The sequence below is a fragment of the Trachurus trachurus genome (genome assembly GCF_905171665.1).
Source record: "Trachurus trachurus genome assembly, chromosome: 5".
Classification (NCBI taxonomy): domain Eukaryota; kingdom Metazoa; phylum Chordata; class Actinopteri; order Carangiformes; family Carangidae; genus Trachurus; species Trachurus trachurus.
The window spans coordinates 36,440,425-36,459,639 of NC_139896.1; the positions used below are offsets into that span (position 1 = coordinate 36,440,425).

At 41.7% G+C, this 19,215-nt stretch overlaps 1 protein-coding gene across 1 annotated transcript in view; it reads right to left on the minus strand.

The window, feature by feature from the left end:
• Positions 1–7,869: 7,869 nt before the first annotated feature.
• magi3b (membrane associated guanylate kinase, WW and PDZ domain containing 3b) overlaps positions 7,870–19,215 on the minus strand; it is a gene marked incomplete at both ends in the record, with an annotated part of 141,115 nt that continues 129,769 nt past the window's right edge. Inside the window, 12 exons of the mRNA XM_083971397.1 lie at positions 7,870–7,919; positions 9,249–9,390; positions 11,284–11,421; positions 11,911–12,016; positions 12,820–12,916; positions 13,368–13,553; positions 13,714–13,896; positions 14,556–14,763; positions 14,976–15,070; positions 15,176–15,347; positions 16,035–16,066; positions 17,946–18,593. Of these exons, the coding sequence (XP_083827523.1) occupies positions 7,870–7,919; positions 9,249–9,390; positions 11,284–11,421; positions 11,911–12,016; positions 12,820–12,916; positions 13,368–13,553; positions 13,714–13,896; positions 14,556–14,763; positions 14,976–15,070; positions 15,176–15,347; positions 16,035–16,066; positions 17,946–18,593 (2,057 nt within the window). The remainder of the gene's footprint in view (positions 7,920–9,248; positions 9,391–11,283; positions 11,422–11,910; positions 12,017–12,819; positions 12,917–13,367; positions 13,554–13,713; positions 13,897–14,555; positions 14,764–14,975; positions 15,071–15,175; positions 15,348–16,034; positions 16,067–17,945; positions 18,594–19,215) is intronic.

The following is a 19,215-nucleotide window of genomic DNA, read 5'->3' on the forward strand; positions in this document are numbered from 1 at the left end:
TGACCCACAAACGCACCGCACATATCCATATTTTCTAGTCAAGCTGACTTCATCAGCCTCTAGGACAGGAAGTGAGTGAATTCCTTCACAATAAAAGCGCATACTTAAAAAAAAATCTATTACAGGGATTTATCTATAGCCTACTCGTGATTTAAAATGGGTGACAAATACAATCTTATTTCACTTGAATTTTCAATTGTTCTGTCTGACTGACTTATTTTAAAATGCCTTTAGTAAAGAGTTATTAATAGCTACTGATATCAGATAGGAGGTGTGTGAGAGAGCTAAAAATCGAATAATAATAAGAGTTCGCAATTCACACAAAAAAAGGAAAAGAGATTGTCTGAACAGAAATGAAGAATTAAAATCAAGAATGATTTTTGCATTAACATGAAGCTGGAAATAAAGAGTCATCATTAAGATCCAGTGTTAGACAGACTGTAGCTAAATAAATAGAGATGATTAATTCCTGTGGTAACGCTAGAAGTGGACGCCCAGCTCAGATGTCGACAGAGCAACAGCTCCGGGCTGGTCCTGGTCCTGGTCCTGCTTCTGCTACTTGGGTGTGTTCAAGACACAAAAGACAGCCTGATTATGGTTCAGTTATCCGCCCTGTGCTTGTCCAGGCTTGTTTCATAGATAAACAAAGTGTTTCAATAGCAGTTAATATTACACAACATTTTAACACACAGTTAATACACGTTTGTGACGAACAGGTGTCTTATTTTGACAAGTGGAACAGGAAGTTTGGCTCTAAAACACCGGCATGGTAGGCAGCTATCTAATGAGAGAAAGCGGACGCAGACCACGACTTCAGGATGAACCATAGACTGTATATAAAAGATGAACACAAGTAAGTATCTACACCGACGACAAGAGAAGAACGTGTATTGACCAACGTTTGACAAAGGAATGTGTTTGTCGACCAGGGCAGCTCAGTCCTGCTGTAAGCAGTTTCCTCAGTGCTGAGGCAAAACAGTGGAAACATTATGGGTGTGTCCTGCAAAAACAGAGTGTCCAAAAGGGGAATCCCTTTTCTATTCTATTCATATTCTATTTATATTCTATTTATATTCTATTCTATTCTATTTTTGTACACAAGACAATGATGTGTCCATGGTAAATAATCATAATCATAGGGATTGTCATAGTGAGGATGTCATAGTGAGGATTCCTCTGTTTTCATTCATTTTTACTATGTTAAAGAGCCTGAGTCACAGTCTGGGGTTTGGGTTATTGTCATGGATACATTACACAATGTTTTTTTTTTTTTTTTTTCCAACCTCGTTGCCTCAGACACACTCTGGGGTAAATTCCAAGGAGTTAGCTCCACCACCCACTTTCAACCTCTTAAGTTTGATGACGGCTGCGTCCTCCACCCTGCGTTGCCTGAGAAACCACACACATATTAGCCGACACAGAAACCTGGCAACAGAGAGCAAACTACAAGTTTACCCGCCTGTAACTGCAGTCTTTGCTGTCCAGTGTTTTGTTCTTCGAACCAGTGAAGAAACACTTGGATACAGTACATATTTTAATTCTACATAATACACGACCAAGGATTGTCGAAGCCTTATTTTCCAAATGCAAAGAAGAGGACTAAGTAAGTACTGTAAGTAAGGAGTCGGATATTAAAAGAAGCTTGTTGTCTCAATGGTTTGGAAATAAGTGAGTGTAAAATGCCTTGGCACACTGAAACAGATGTAGAAGCAATAAAATGAGACCTGTTAAACTGTGTGGTGCACCTCATGTCCTTGTAAGGCATGTGAACAACTATTATTAATAGGTAAGTAAGTCTACTTTGCCAAGCAGCTTCTCAGGTTCAAAGCCAACTGAGAGCTGTGGCATAGTTAGCTTTTCTTATCTCTCCAAGCACCCTGTCCAACTCCTTTCTCAACAGCCAGTCTCTAGAAGAATGTGTCTGCTTCTCCTCCTGCTGATAATGGGGAAAGAGGTTCCAGCCCAAATGTTAATACCATGCATTGTTTACCTGGCTTTTCTGTGGCCAGGCATACCAAGGACATGATGTAAGAGCTGCAGGACCATAACTCTCCACACTTATCATGTATCTGCACACACATACTGCTTATCTGTATAACATGAGGAGAAGCCTTTCTCCCTGATATTCACGTTTCTCAAATAAGGGCAAGGCCAAAGACTTTATATCTCCCACAAGTAAATTTCCTGTTTTTCTCAAGAAAAACCATCAGCACCTTTTGTTAACTTTGTCCATTCTTATACTCACGAGAGGAGAAAAAGAGGAACCATTGTGCTGTCCCTAATACTGCAAAAGGAATTTATCTAGAAGTGCATCATGCACATCTGAGCTTATGCACCTCTTTCAGCCTCTCAGAAACAACACTTGTGTCATTGTAAGTCAGTGACATCCTGTGGTGAAAAATATGAACTGCATTTAAACTGAGAAGCTCCTATAGATTCAGAGCAGATGAAAACAGAACCAGTATCTAATGTCGACTTTAGGAACAACCCCACAGCATATCACGTTTCACACTAGCACCAGTTTAAAATATAATGAAAACATGCCCATTTTTGTTCTGAAATATCTTATGAATGACAAGAAGGTGATGAGATAGATGCTTAATTATTTTTTACACACATCTAGAACTATAAGAGGAAAAATATTCATGTCTATCCAATTTACCTAGAATTATATATGTCACAGATCATCATGTATTTAGTTCATAGTTGTTCATGTTCATTCCTAATCATTCATTCTTTTTCTCCATAAAACAGAAACATGTAAACATTGTAGGCAGAAAAGTAAATAAACAATATTGCAGTGACAGAAACAGTTCTGATTTCCTTTCTAGTTCAATTATTGTGTAATAATATTTTCTTGCAAATATACATATAGCCTAGGTTTATACGGGTTAAAAAGGAAGGTCAAATACAATGGCTTTTTTGCTGAACCATTACCTCCGCTGTGAAATCATAAGTACCAGCAGTTCAACATACCACTTCATTCATGCACCTGAAATAGAACATAAAACATGTCAAATTACAGCCATTTTAAAGCAGTTTGAGTCAATGCTGCATGCAATTACCAGTCACTCGTAGCCAGTAGTGCTGCTCATCTATCTCCTTATCAAGTTCTGAATGAGAGAGCAGGTCTCTATGTGTGGCAATGTGTTGTAATTTGTGTGTGTTTGTATGTGTCTGGTGAAACGAAATGTGAAGAAATGGTCATGTGAAAAAGAATTTCCCTAGAGGGACAATAAAGGTCTAAAGTCTAAAGTCTCACCTTAACCCCAGGGTGAATCGCTTAATGGCAGCACAAATGTTCCTGCAGTCATTCACATAGGCTATAACTCTTACATCAATGAAGCATTCAAAACATTATACCAATTATCCATAACTGCTCTGCTGCGGCTGATCAGTGACCAGCCGAGAGCATCGGCAGTCTCAGAGGTGAATTCTCCAACTGCATGAATTTTGAAGACCCTACATCAGTAGAGGTACATCATATATGCATTTGATCTATTTCCTGATAGCAAAACAACAAATATTCATAGTTTTTAAGTAAAACTGCATCAGTTAGGGATTTATGCAAGTCCCCTGCAGCTTATGCAATTCTGATTTACAAATGCTTAAAAAATTGTCTTCATGAGTCACTCTCAAGAATAAATACACAACACAGCCTTTGGCAAATAGATCTTAGTTAATGTTTTTGCAATTACACCTGTTTTGAACATTTGCAATTCAGTGTATTCCTTTCATTCATATAAATCAGCTTTATGTTAAATATAGAGTAAGGTTCAAACAGAGCTTCTCAGTTTATAATTCCTACCCCTGGTACTGGAATTTCATTGAGGATTTGCAGCCAGTGATGGTTTCACTGGTGCTCTGAGCAGATTAGATTTGTATTCAAATTCCAAATGCAGCATAATGATTCATGCCTGCCTCTGAAATATGGATATTTAATGGACATGATGCATTTGTAGCATAAGATGCCTCTGAGCTTTCTATTCTAATTGAAAAAAGCATTTACTTCATGCTGTTGAAAAAAGCAGCCAGCTACCATGACAACTGGAAATCTGCCATAGTAACAGCAGCCATGCTGCTTTGTCACAGGAAAGTGTTGTTGGACTATAGTGTGCAACAAGTTAATCCACATGACACCATAATGATCATTCTGTCAACAATGACTGTGTTGGAGGTATAATACTGTAGCTTACAGTTTAGAAAAAGAAAGTCATGATTTTTACCAGTGCAATGTTTATATTTCAGTTTCAGCACAGGACATCTAGAGTGTGTTTTCAGTAAAACTTTATTTTTCAGTGCATGAACGGAACACCATGTCAAGGTCGTAATCTGTCCTTTTCAATCCATTTTAAATATTTTCTTTTTTTTTTACATAAAAAAATAATGGAGCGATTTTAATATACCTCTATTTTTTTCTCCCCGAAAGAGCACTCAGCAAGTATTTATAAAGGTGCTGTACAATGTACAAAGTTTTACATCTACTGTCTACCTACAGAATGTAGAAGATAACCACGAGGATTGTTTTTCTAATGAAGCGATGCAAGGCCACAGTATGATACAGAGATGAGATACAAAATGGTCAAAAAAAGTGTTAAGGAAAACAACAGTGCAGGAGACACACAATGAAAAGGGCATTATCTGATTCTGGACCAGAGTGAACTGCCCGTGCCTGACGTACGGGTTGGATTTTCTCATTCAACCAACCGCCCTATTGCACAAAAACATACCACTGATTGAAGAGCATCCTCTAGTGATGTGTAACCTGAAAACTCCCTTATACAATCACAAACTCTTATCACAGTCAATCACAGATCCTATTCACCATTTGACTTTATAACACGTTTGCTACAATACTGTGTTCCCTGAGCTCACCTGAATATGTCTAAATCTCAGAAGTTGTACGAGTAAGAATGCTGAGTGTATTTCACCTCTCCAGATTTTACAGCAGAAGCTTGAAGAATTTTTGCAAAATAACTGTGAAATTTGACCATTTCTCATTTCAACAGATCCAACAAGAACCAATTGTTTTCCATCTTCGCACCAGCTCAGTTACCACAGAAATACAAGTATCTACGAAGGCGGGCTCTCTGTATACTTGCCATACAGAGCAATATATCGTATATATTCAGCAACATGCTCAGCATCTCTGTCTACCACCACATCACTCTCTAAACTCTAACATCCCTCAAGCTGCCCTGTCACATAATCACACAGCAGGACTGACAAAAACATTAATTTAAATCCTAATTTTTCTTTTCTCAATAGGGTAAGGTAAAAACAACCAGGGGCATAACTTAAAAATTACACAGTATTATATAAATCACAATTTTGGCCTTAAACAGTGAACCTTTTAGAAAAAAAAAAACATCTTTGTAAAATCATATTAATAATATTAATATTAATGATAATAATTAAATGGCAATGCATTGGTAGCAAGTCAACATCACAAATTAAATACAACTCATGGTCATTCTGTTACTGTAATGCTACAAGGGCAGATGCAGTGCAATGAAATTCAATAGATATTTTAAAGTTAGAATCTGCAAAACATGACACATTCAAATATATATACTATATCATATTTCACAATGAGACACGTTTTGAGCGATTGCAAACATTTGGTACAGCGGTTTGCACATTACCTATACACTTCATGAACTACAAAGATCCATGGTAAGTCCTACCACTGAAGTACGTTGGAAATAAGGTGAAAGCTCAAATAACATGGGACAAATCTTTGAAGTCTATATCAAAATGTGGAATGGCTTGGTACAGCTACATATATTATATTCATCTATTTTCTCAATAAATTACACACTGGTTGGTTATCATACACATGGTAAACAAGATCTCAAACCACAAGTTTCTGGTCTTTTTAATGATTCTGTTTGGATGGAGGAGAGTCATGTCTATAACCACAGAACAGTCTAGTACCCGGTAAAGTAAACGCTTGCTGGGTTTTATATGAAATCTGCCTGGTGTTCAGAATGAGAATTATAAACAAGAAAAAGGTATCATCCTCATTGATGTGCAGAACACGTGCAGAAAAACAAACAGAAGGACTGACGGCATGCAGTTGAGCAAACTTTTAAGAAAAAGACAGTCTAAATATCCCACGATGAGGCCGAGAGCGGAAATTAAACCCTGGATGACAGTCGCACGTGGTGTGTGACACAGGGGAGAGGCGTGGGCCTTTCTCCTTTCTTTGCATATGGGTCATTGCATTGTAATGGGTGAAGTGCTGTTGGTACTTGTTGTTCCACAGGAGGCTCCCAGGATTGGCACATATTCACATTTCAAAACGTCTTGTCTGACAAGGCCCTGAGCGCGCTGCACATGCTGAAATCCCACATCAAAGATGCTGAAGCAGCGAACAAGGCAGAGGGGAGCTGCTACATGCCACTTGTGATGTCACAGGACCCCCCCCTCTCAAAAAAACACAACCTTGTCAAAAGACAAATCTGCACAAGGTCCAAATGTAATAAAAGTGGCACCATGTTGCACTTCTCATTTTTATGGAAGAACTCAGAGAAACAATCCACTAAAGGTACTGTTAAATATTCCATAACGCTGCTCAAGTCTGCGTGATTCAATCTTCCATCACAGAGGGTGACGCAGAACCTCTGCCTGGGAGAGGATTTTGGCTGAGCTGGGCACTTTCCACGGACCAGGGCTGATAGGCCCCGCTGGGCTCTGCAGGGCCCCTGGAATACTGTTGATAGAGGCCACAAGGTCTTTGTTTCTACCGTCTTTGTGTCTTCCCTTTGTCTCTTTTGGTGAAACTACAGAACCTTTTCTACTACATTTATCTTTCGAAGACAACAGTGACTCTCTTTTGCTGACAGCCTCTTTGCTTATGCTCCTGTCTCCTGTGGGTTTGGCCTTTCCGCCAGCATCTCTCCGCCCTGAGTCTGTACCTGTACCTTTATCACTCTCTCTGACCAGATGAGGAGACATCCCATGATGGAGAGGCTCTCCCACCTCTCTCCTTTGAAAACTTTCAGGCCTGATCCTTTCTGCTCTCCTCTCCATCACTCTTCCTTGTGAGTATCTTCTGATCTCAATGTTCCCCCCTTTGCCATTTTTCTTTTCATGAATCAAGCTCTCTCTGCTGGGAGAGTCCTTTAATCTCCCCTGAGGGCCTTGTTGATGTTCTGCACGCTGCAGGGCTAGAGCCACTGGCTGTCCAGTTTGAGGAGACGTCCTCGGGCTTGTGGATTGTGTTTTTGTGTGTATCGGAGACATCCTGTTCCTGTTCAGGGTTACTTCCTGTGCCTGACTATCTGTCTTTTTGGGACTGTGATGTTGCTCTTTGGCTTTAGAAAATGTCTCCCCTGTTTTCTTTGGGCTGCTTAGCTCTCTGGGGTCTTTTGTGGGCCTGGTCCTCTTGTAGAAGTGCAGATGCTGAGCAGAGGCAGGAGAAAGCCTTTCTACCTTCTTCTCTGCCCACTCACCACTCTCCTCCACTGAGCTTAAAGCCCTGCTGCTGCCGCGGGGCTTCAGGCCTTGTGGGGATACGGCGCTCCAGCTGTGGGAATGTTTCAGATTGCTGGAGAAGGGAGAAGAAACATCGATGGAAGCCCCGGTGGGATATGGAGAGGACAGGGGTGATGTGTCAGAGAAAAACACCTCTCTGGAGTAGCTTGCGGGTGAAATTAGTTTTTGATCACGTTGACCTAGAAGAAAAGCACACACATATTACATGTAGACGCCATGTGCACACAAGAGTAGTAGATGTGCCACAAAAAAAGGCAGAACAACAGGAGAAGTCGTAAATGACATTATAGGGGTTAAAAGAGGGAACACATGAGAAAGAAAGTAATTACCAAGGTAAAAGAGAAGAGGCCAGTAAAAGCAGTGAAGATGTTAGTGTTGGTGCTCAGTGTAGTAGCACACAGTAGAGGAAGCAGTACTACCTGCGTCAGGGGCAAGAGAAAAAAGAGCCAAAAGGAAGCAGATGGTTAGAGAATTAATACACATGAACAAAATAAAACTCAGCAAAGGAAGTACAATGAAATCAATAAGGGTGGCGCTACAGAAAGGCTGCGTCAATAAACGGATGAAGTCATTATCATTGTAAACAGTAGGCAGATTTTTGAAGTCAGTATTTATTGAGTCATCATCCCCTCTGTGATAAATCCAATTCAGTCGCTGACTACAGTTTTATTGTAAACGTTAATCAAAACATCATCAGGATTGAAAACTTTTTAAATTTAGAGATTTTGTTTAATCACAGCAGAAATGTGCAACACAGCAGGTTGAGAAGATTGTGCCACGATCGTATTTCTGCTGTGAATATGGAGCTACAGGAAGTGGTTTGTTTAGCTTAGCATTAAGATAGGAAAGCATTACGCCTAAACACTGCCAGACTAGCTGTTTCCCGCTGCTTTTAGCCTATATGCTGAGCTCAGCGGATCAGCTGCAGAAACACCAGTGAAAAATTGATTATGTAATTTTAAAGTTGTAAATGTCATTAACTTCACATTGCACTGAAAGTAGCACTTAAAAAGATAGTTCAACACTTTTGCCTAATTTCCCTATTGCCATAATCCCTATAGTCATAGCAGTAGGACCATTACTTTCAATTATCGGTGCATGTTGTTTTGAGATCAGCGGGGCAGAGATGCCAGCTGCTCAGTGAACACAATGGAGGTGAACGGTACAGGTCCGCTGTCCCTCAAAACTCATCAAATATCCAAAACGCTCTCATGGAGAAGTTGTGACCTACACATTCACCACGCTATGAAATAATCATGTATAGTATAATTAATTATTATGACACATGAAGCAAATACGTGCGCTTTTGAAATCCCTCCGCCCAGCAGCCGTGTCTGGAATGTAGTTCTGGCTGCATTTACCCCGAAAACAACTCTGTCTTGTAATATTGCATTACTATCTCATAGCGTGGTGAATTCTCAGCTCACAACTTGTCCATGAGAGTGTTGTGGAGTTGTTGGATTGTGTATATTTGATGCGTTTGATGAGGGACAGCGGACCTGTACCGTTCACCTCCATTGTGTTTGCTGAGCAGCTCACGTCTCTCCCCCGCTGATCTCAAAACAACATGCACCGATAATTAAAGGTAATGACGCGAATCTGCCAAAATGTTGAACTATCCTTTTAAGCATCAATCTTAAAGGCACAATGGAAATCCACCTAAATTGGAGACTAACATTTTTTGGAGGAGACCCTTGTATTGTTCATTGAATTTCTCACTGAGTGAACAGTTTGAATCCAGGACTTACTGCTGCCCTCTTGAGCCAGGCCTGCTCCGGGTCGCAGCAGCAGCACCACCTTGTTTCCTCCAGCCTGGATCAGCTCAATAGCCCGTGTGTGGGAAATGCCACGTGCAGGCTCCCCGTTAATCTCCACTATCTCATCTCCAACCTGGGAGTAATGGAGGAATGCAGAAAGTGCAGCTATTAAACAGAATAACACCAGCGTTTTGCATGCCCTGCTGAACATGCACATGCAGTCAAAGATACAGGAGTTGCATGCTTACACTTAAAGAATATCCCCCCCCCCCAATGCACATAGACACACACGCATACACATTCACAGAGACACAGACATATATCCTTGGAAGACCCTGGAGGTAGCCTCTATTATTGGAGATGACAACATAACTCAGGATAAAGCGTGTAAACATGTCAGTCTGTTAGGCTCTAATCAGTGTTGACACTCCTTACCACCCTTGAATAGGCAAAGTCATGCCCACAGATCACAGTCTGGCAAGCTTAAGATTGATTCCCTCCAGGAGTCTCTATTCTGTTCCTCACTGCATCGTCTCCCCTCTCTCATCCTAATAATAACAGTTTGATCATCTCATCCCCGTGGGGAGATTCTAATTCTGCTGATCCCCCTCCACAGAAAAGACGGAGTGCAGGTCATCACAATATAGATTCTGTCACACACACTCAGTTACAGTGTGACCGTCCTAGAAATGTGCAGTATCCCACTCAAGGACACTTAATAGAGAGAGGGACGCTTGCTAACAGTACATGAACCTGGATGGATGGACACACACACACACACACGCAAACACACACAAACACACGCAAACACTGAAGGACTGTGTTTTTTTTGTATAGAGTACAGTCTACCTGTGTCACAGTAGCCTGGTCACATACAAAACAACACAAATTAAAAACTTCTCAAAGAAAATACAATCAAAATCTCTAAAATTAAGAAACAAATAAGGAAAAAAAGAAACTAGAAATATAAGCAATAAGTTGCTATTCATGTTTTCCCTCTGCTGTGCAGACTTAAATGACTTTACTGAATAAAAACAACAACCACATAATAGCTGAAAGCATCAAGCATTGTAACCTCAACACTGAAACTGGCAGTTGCAGAAACCCAATTGATTAGTTGAATCTCTGGTGCAATCAGCACACAGCAACAGAAATCATTTTTCTCTGATTTACCTCTCCTCTCCCTAAACTACTAAATGTGCAAAATTATATTTCAGCTATGTCACGATTTGCATAATAGCAGACCAAACTGTTCTAACAAGGTTGAGAGAAACCAAATGAGTATCCCAAGAATGCGCTGACTTTTATTTAATCAGGCAACATCAAGCATGAAGTTATTTTCCAGATGTTTCTTTCTAGCTGCAGCTCCTGATGGTGGTAACATCTGTTTGTCTGTTTATCCATCTGTCCCAAACTGTCCAAACAGAGACAACCCCTGACCTCTCTGGAAGACAAACCAAATGACCAACATTTCTGCTGAGGGAATTTCTACTAGTTTTCATTTTGCTTTTCACTCAAGATATACCATAATAATGAATTATTCAAAACTGTAACACTCATTATCCTTTTAATGACCCTTTGACCTTTCTTTGTCGTAGCAGCCTGAGGGCAAACTTTACATTTTCAGATCTCAGATTTCCATCCAACACTGAAGACAGTGGGATATAAATACTGCAGTCTCTAGAGCTACTAGTAATGTTATGTTGTAGACATTTTCACTATTTCACTATTATAAAAAACAGACTGCATGTATGTAAACAGGCTGATGATTTAAGGGGATATTTGTAGTTTCATGTAAGAGAGGTTGGCATGCTAATTTCAGTAGGAGCAAACACAAATTGCTCACAGCACTGGAGGAGTAAGGGTATAAAGTTTGATGCTGGAGTTTCCTCCAGACTCTTATAAACCAGCTGTTGCTAACGTATGCTCATTTTTCCCATTTTGTCTGCACTGAGTCATGTCCAGTTCAGGAGGAGAAGCTTTTTCAAATTTCAACCCTAAATCTAATTATACACGGAGCACTCACGTGGATCCTTCCATCCAGCTGAGCAGGCCCATCCTCTGCCAGTCTGAGGATGTACAGGCCCATGTTGTACTCTGTTCCCCCTCGCAGACTGAAGCCAAAACCCCTGGGACCCCTCTCTAACTCCACCGTCAGACAACCCTACACAGAGCAAGCATGACAAAAAAAAAAGAAAAAGAAAAAAAAACACCCTAGTTACTAATGCACATGCAGATACATAAAGTCAGGCAGCAACATTTCCTCACACATGTTCACACATACCAGAAAACATAATAACACAAATATATTCTTTAAGTAGGGTTTATTAAATATATAAAACAACAGTTTTTCATTAAACAGCCTTTCTGTTTAATGACTGCTTCTGTTTGAGTCATCAGTGATGTCTCATCAGATGGTGTCTTAATGATCCATGCTCGTTTCAGTCTTTATCTACAATGTACTGATCCTTAAATTGCATCATTCAAAATTATGATTAAAGCAGTTTGCATGAATTCAATTCAATGCACCTGTACATAATATTGAAGAAATACACTGTCATAAAGATTGCAGCATACACCTGTTACATAGAAACCTTTGCCTTCAGACGGCTGTGACAACATGTAGAGGAGAGAACAAGAGGATCACTCTCACCTGGTTGGTTCCTGTCACACACAGCGTTCCCTGCTCACTAAGTGGAAGAGTTTTGTGGTCAGACCAGTTGCCTCCCTCCCTTTTCTCCTCCAGGTCCAGGTTATAACTACAACAAACAACACGTGTAATTCTCCCAGTAACACATGCTGTAAACAGCAGGCTGCAGGCCACAAAAAAAACCCATTATGCAAAATAGAAAATCTAATTTAATGCTGAATGTTAAATGGAGCAGAGCTGCAGTTTTGTATATATGGATATTTTAATTCTGTTCTGTATGTCTTCTATACTGACATTCTAGACATGATTATTCTTTATCATCACTTTAATGTTTATTAAATGTGTGTCCTTGTTTAGAACAATTTTCTCAAGCTGTTTGCTCTGGGGCCATCACTCCCTCTTTCACACTTTTCTTCATGTTGAGTTTTTTTTTTTTTTTGTGGCTATAATTTCTACTGTCAAATAGCAACATCTCTACATTGATATCATCATAACTATGCCCCTCTAAGATTTATTTACAAGTTAATTGAGGTTCCATTCAACAGTCTTCTTCTGTATAAACCCTCCTCAGGCCAAACATTGAGGAGCGAGTTGTAACTTGGAGAACCAGCAGTCAAGGAGTTGATCATACAAATTTGGACAGAAAAAAAAACCGCAACAACAATTGTCAGTGTTGCAGGATGCAACATGTTTTGATACGTAACTTGGACTATATTTTGTACTTTTAAGGTATAAAACAACAAAACAACACATTAATTAACTTCTACAGGATGCTGCACTGGACAGGTTGATATCATTAGTGAGATATTTTAAAAATCTCCTGGTATGTGCAATATTTGGACAGTTTCAAAGGCTGTTTATTTTGGTGAATGACAGCTCTGCTCTGATGTTTTGTTGTGAGTAGATCCTTACCGTTCATCCTGAAGCGCTGACCTTTGTCCCACAGCTCTGTGCTGAAGAGCTGGACTCTGTTTGGCTGAACTTGCTCCAGATGGAGGACCCTTATATTCTGAAATACATAGATGGATATTTTAATCAGTATACAATCTAAACCTGGAATAAATTTACATGTTTAATACAATTTCTTAAATGTAAGTTTCATGATTTATTAGTCTTGAATTATGAACTTTCAACGTGAAGAAAATTCAGCCAAATTATAAGAAGTTCTACTAGACTTATTACTAATGTAGAAGTAATTTCTTTTATTTTCATTTGTTCAGTCCTTTCAGAGGAACTGCCATTTGTCAAATATGGATTATTTCAATTTGAAACTTAATTCTATAAAATACTAAAATATTCATACCTTCTTATTAAAAGCATGGTGGATTGATTTGGTTACCTACCTACAAAACTAATTTCCCCCTCATAGACAATGGAGTTTAACAGCTGGATCACAAGAATTGATCAAGGCCCGCACCCAGCAGTGGCAAATAGAAAAGCGGGAACACAGAGCTACTCACCATCCTCAGGAACAACAGTGAGGGTGACAACGTTGCCAGCATCCTTGATAAGCTGAACAATGTCATTGTGAGAGAGTTCGATGATGGAGCGCCCGTTAACCGCCGAGATACGATCTCCAACATGCAGAAGGCCACAGCGGTCGGTGGGACTGCCTTCAATGATTCGGCCAATTTTATGTGGGATAACTAAAAATATATGAAAGTCACAAAATCACTTTTTACCTTCAGAATGTCGGCCGTGAGTTAGGATATTAAGTGTAGTCAAATGTCATACTTTGTATCATTTTCGTCAGTGAGATCAGAAACACAGAATACTGATGTAAGATCTGAGAGACTTGACTCTCACCTCCGTGCGGCGGTTTGCTCTTGGATGTGAGGATGACGAAGCCAAAACCCTCTGTGTCCTTGCGGTGGAGTGTGATGTCAAAAGACTCGTGGTCCAGAGCGCTGGGCATGGGTAGGCGAGGTAGCTTGGGAGAGCCGTTCACTAGCACAGGAGCCATTTCCTGAATCTCTTCCTCTGTGGCATCTGATGTGAAGATGATACAGATGCTTTTGTGTTTGGTATAATTAGCCTGTGCGTTGTGTGTCTGCATTCCCGAGGGCTTTTACAGAATAGTTAGAAGAGAATTGTGTCTGTGCATTCATGTATGAGTAATATGCCAACAGAAGTAATACAAGTGGACTTTAGTAACGACATACTGCACTGATCCCCAACCTGTGACCATGATGGTATTGTAGTTGCTTTTTAACTGTGATAAGGCAATGGGAGGAACTTTTACATTGTCGGAGACCAGGCCACATCGCATACTTTTATTATTACGGGGTGAGCCGCCAACATCTTAGAGATTTCTTAACTAGGTTGGGAACCACTGACATATTACAAAATCACAGTGGAGCAGTACCATCAAGTCATTATCACTGGCTACTGAGGAATATGTTGATAGAATGATAACTATCATCTATTTTCACAAGTATTGTCTGTTCTCAGTGCATAAATCAATGTACTGTATGAATAATTACATTGTGTACATGTAACAATCAAACTGCTGCTGTTGAAAAATGTTGAATTCATCTACGTCAGCAGATTATTCTCTTAACAACCCTGTGAGACGTTGGGTGTTTGGAAAACCCTCTAAGGTAGAGTACTTGACCCAGAAACACAGCGTGGTTCTCCTTGCAGCTTACCTCTGTAGATGACCTTTCTGCGCACGGTTAACATGACTTGACCGTTACGGGCGGCGTTGGTCATCAGATCCAACACTTGCTTGTGCGAACGGCCTTTAACCATCACGCCATCGATGCCGATGAGCTCGTCCCCGGCTCTCAGACGACCATCCTTCTCTGCAGCTCCGTTGGGCACAATGGCCCCGATGTAGACCTGGGGAAAGACATTCTGATACAGGGTTAGTATAATGGAGCACTGGCTCTGGCCATTAGAAAAAAAGAAACCATAATAATTATTAAGGCATATAAATGATTTTTATGAGCTGGCAAAGTCATTTTAGCATTTTATATCAATAATATATATCTTCATTTTATAGCCTCTTCATAATAAAGGTTTAAATGCTTGAAATACACATACAGGAGTGTTACACATATACTTACTGGCTGTTGTGGACCTTCTCCTCCAAGGACACGGAAGCCGAAGCCTGTTTCAATGTCTCTCTTCAGAAAGACATCAATGTCTTTGGTGTGAGGCTCTGTGGATGAGTAATACTATCACTACTTGTGGATGAGATCAAGTTGAACAGGACTTGAGGTTAAAAAACACCTCTTGAGAGCAAGTGGTGTTGGTTCACACTTACGTCTGCTCTCCAGCAGTGCTTTGGACTTCAGGTACATCTCTGTGGCTGTGGCGTCTCGTTTTGGGGAGTCGGCAGAGCGCAGCGTGCTCGTGTTGGAGTGGTAAGGCAAGGCCTGGACCATTGAGTCAGTGATACCGTCCAAAGTCTCCGTACTGGCCGTCATTTCCTGTCTCTGCAAAGAAGCACCAGTCAAAACATCACAGATTAAGAACATGTGATCACAATTCTAATTTCATATTTTAACTAAACCATGTATCCTTAATCCCTAATGAGGAAGATCACATATTTAACAACAGTCTCTGCAGCTCATTACTGCAGACAAATTGCATCTAATAGTGATAGATTACCAAAAACAATAAAGGTCAAGTCGCTGCCTTTCTTCCTCCTTTTTTTTAAGCATGGACTGTTCTCACTTTACACTCCTCCTATTGTGTTTGGGGCTAAAGCAATGGGATTTGAATGTAATATAAAATTCACAGGAAAAAAGTAAAGATTTCCCCATGGCAGTGACAGGCCTATTCAGGCAGAAAGGGCAACTTCTTTATCTAAAACTGTTGTATTAATAATACCACCATATCTAAAGAGGCTCATCCATGCTTCATTACCATTGCAATCCCCTGACAATAGCCCTAAGAATACGAACACTGAAAGGAAGTAATTAAGACCGTTTTTCAGAGCAAACAAAAGGAGGCGCCCAGAAACATAATCAATATTCAAATTTATTGCTATCATTTAATTTGATGCAAAAGAGGCTTACTGGTTAGGCCCAAGGACAAAAAGCTTTGAAATTAAATTGAAGGAAGAGCCCCCGAGGGGAAAACAATAGTGAGGAAATAGGAAAAGATATGTTTTTACTCACAGGCTTTAGACTCTTCACAGGGGACGTTTGACCTATGGAGAGACACAGATGGATAACAGAAATATGGTAAGAATGCAGATGTGATTCAGAAACAACAAACAGCCAATCAGGGAGCTGCCAGCCACCAGATGGCACTGCCTCTCTGGCTGAGAACAGAGCAGCGACGGACATAAAAATAAACCCGGTGTTCAGCTCTAAACTCAAGAGGTGTACTCACTAAAGAATGCTCCATTAGGGAATATACATCCATGTGCGATTAAAGATACATAGAGAATATGAAGGTGGTACATTTGCTGGAGTGCTGGCTGCATGGTGCAGCCTGAAGCAGGCAAGGAAGCGCTGAGAGCATTAGAGATTCATGCATAAAATTCAATGACCGATAATTCTCTCCCCTCTCTCTCTCCGTACTGTACACCCACACGTTCCATCTCCAGCGCTCAGATTGTTCCCTACAGATCATCTCATACAGCCCCCCCCCCCAACTCCCCGCATTAACTGGATTAACAAACACTTCTCTGGAGCCTCCAGCCCTGTGGGGCTCGGTCTGATGAGGGGTTAAGTGGAGCCTGATGCGAAAGGGGAGACGCAGCAGCATTTTTCCGCTTTACTGCAAAAATTCCCAATCCAGCATGAGTGTCGTCACGGGCAATGGAATCAGACAAATGAAGATGCTGAACACCTGAAACACATCCAGATATACAGTACACCCATCCACATCCTCTCTCTCCTTCCGCTCAGTGTGATGTCCACCGCTCTGACACAGGGATCTTCTTCAAAGCCAGAGGCTGTTGGCTAATGAGGGTTCAAACTGGCAACGGCTCCTCGTTTGGGAGGGCCCGAGTCCAGCTCTGCTTTGAGTGTGAGGCCATGCAGCACAGCGGTGGAACAGGACACGGTGATGATGGTGGCACAGCAGTGAGGGTGAATGGTGTGGGTGTTTTGGGAGAGGAGAGAGAGAGAGACACACAGAGGAGAGCTGAGGCGCAGCTACAGGGAGGAGGCCCCTGGGGGCCCGTCCCTCTGTAGCCAGTTAGCCATGGCTCTTTAAGGGGCCATGGATATAGAGGCATGCAGAAATCCCCTGCGCTCTGGGATGATCAAAGCCAATCCGGAGTTCATCGACTTGCGTGCTGAATCCCCGGGGCGGCTGGAGATGGATGGAGGAGACATTTGAAGGGTGCTACCCTCCTCTCTTTCCCTCTCTCTCCCTCCACATCCTCACACTTATGTAATTCCCACTCTCAGACTTGTAACAGACTGCATTATGCTTCAATGGGAGTCATCATAAACAGAGGAAGGTTGAGTAGAGGCACACGGGAGGAATGCTTGAGATGCTTGAGCTGAGCACGTGTCTGGTGGCAAGAGACATGACAGAGCGAGGCTGACCATCACTGACACCGGCCACAGAAGTGCAGGTGGGTTTTATTCAGCTAACAACAGGAAGGCAGCATGTCTCTACTGTGGTGAGTGACCTTATAAGGAGCGCAGACACAGTGACATCACCCACAACACCACCTCACCTCCTGTCAGTATCAGCACTCTGACCTCACCTCCCATGGACACTGTTGAAGTTGTATTGACAGTGACAGCAAATTATGTCACACATAAGAAGCCATTAAAGCATGACAACAAATGAGTGGCAATGGAAACAGGAGGAGAAGACAGACATGTAGACAGAGAGAGAACATGGAGACAACATGGAGATGGATGGATGGATGGATGGATGGATGGATGGATGGATGGATGGATGGATGGATGGATGGATGGATGGATGGATGGATGGATGGATGGATGGATGGATGGATGTGTAGGTACACAGCCATCCATGCTGTCAGACAGACAGATAGAAAGAGAGAAAGCAAGTAAGTCAGACAGACAGAGGATGACAGACAGAGGGTTTCAGTCTCTCACCTCCTCTCAGCACCAGCACATTGACCTCGCTGCCCACTGGTAAGTCTTTCAGGATGTCCACCACCTGAGCGTGGCTCAGAGTTTGGACATTTTGCCTGTTGATCTCCTTAATGACGTCTCCTTTCTGCAGGCCGCGGCACCACTGGGCGTCCAGGATCATCTTCACCTTCTGGCCCAGCGGGCAGTCGGCGATGGCGAAGCCGAATCCTCCCGGGCCCTTCACCAGCGGCACGCTCACCAGCTCCGGCTGCAGCATCGCCGAGGCGACGTCCTCCCGCTCCCCCTGCCTCCCGTTGGGCAGCGCGGCCACCACGGGCCGCCCGCTGGCGTCCGTGGTGACGTAGTGGAGCTCCTGAGAGGAGCCGTGCAGAACGTCACCTTTCACCAGCAGCGGCTGTCCGTTAATGAGGGGCACGGCCGTCACCACCTCGCCCCCGTGCAGGGCCTGCTGGGCCGGAGCCACCGCTGGAGGAGGAGGAGGCGGGAGAGGCTCGTCGCTGTCTAGATCCACATCCGGGGGGAGAGGATAACCACGGCAAAGAACCATGTCCACGTACTGGTTGATGGGAATGGACTGGAACATCTGCACCACCTCTGGATGAGTCTTACCCAGCACACACATCCCATTAATCTCCACAATCACATCACCTAAGACAGAGAAAGAGCAGAAAGTTGAGTTTATATTTTATTAATTAAGATCCCCATTAGCTGCAGCAAAACCACAGCTATTCTTCCTGCGGTCCGACACAATTACATATACAGAACATAATAAACACAAAAACCAAAGAAACAAAAACATCAGTACATAAACAAAAACAGAAACAAAACACAATGAAAAAAACAACAACACAAGAAAAACCAATAACCACGTTGAGGTTTTTAGCTTCCTCACTCCTCCATTTCATATCAGCACCTTTTACCACTACAGTCATATATACTCTTTATATTATATTATAGATCCATGTTTTCATATCCTATACTATCATATCATTATATATATATATAGTATATATACACACGCACACCCATACATATACGTATATATGTACATACCTTCATACCCATATATACTCACAACATATACACACATTCCTACACGCACATACTACAACCATACGTTCTATTTATACACCTCTTGTATATCAAATCTTCATACTGCAATATCTTTCATGTGCACATCTGCATACCTTTACATATACACACATCACTATATCCATGCATAAACTGTGACATGCCCTCCCTTTGTATATTATATTATTAAAGCTAGTAT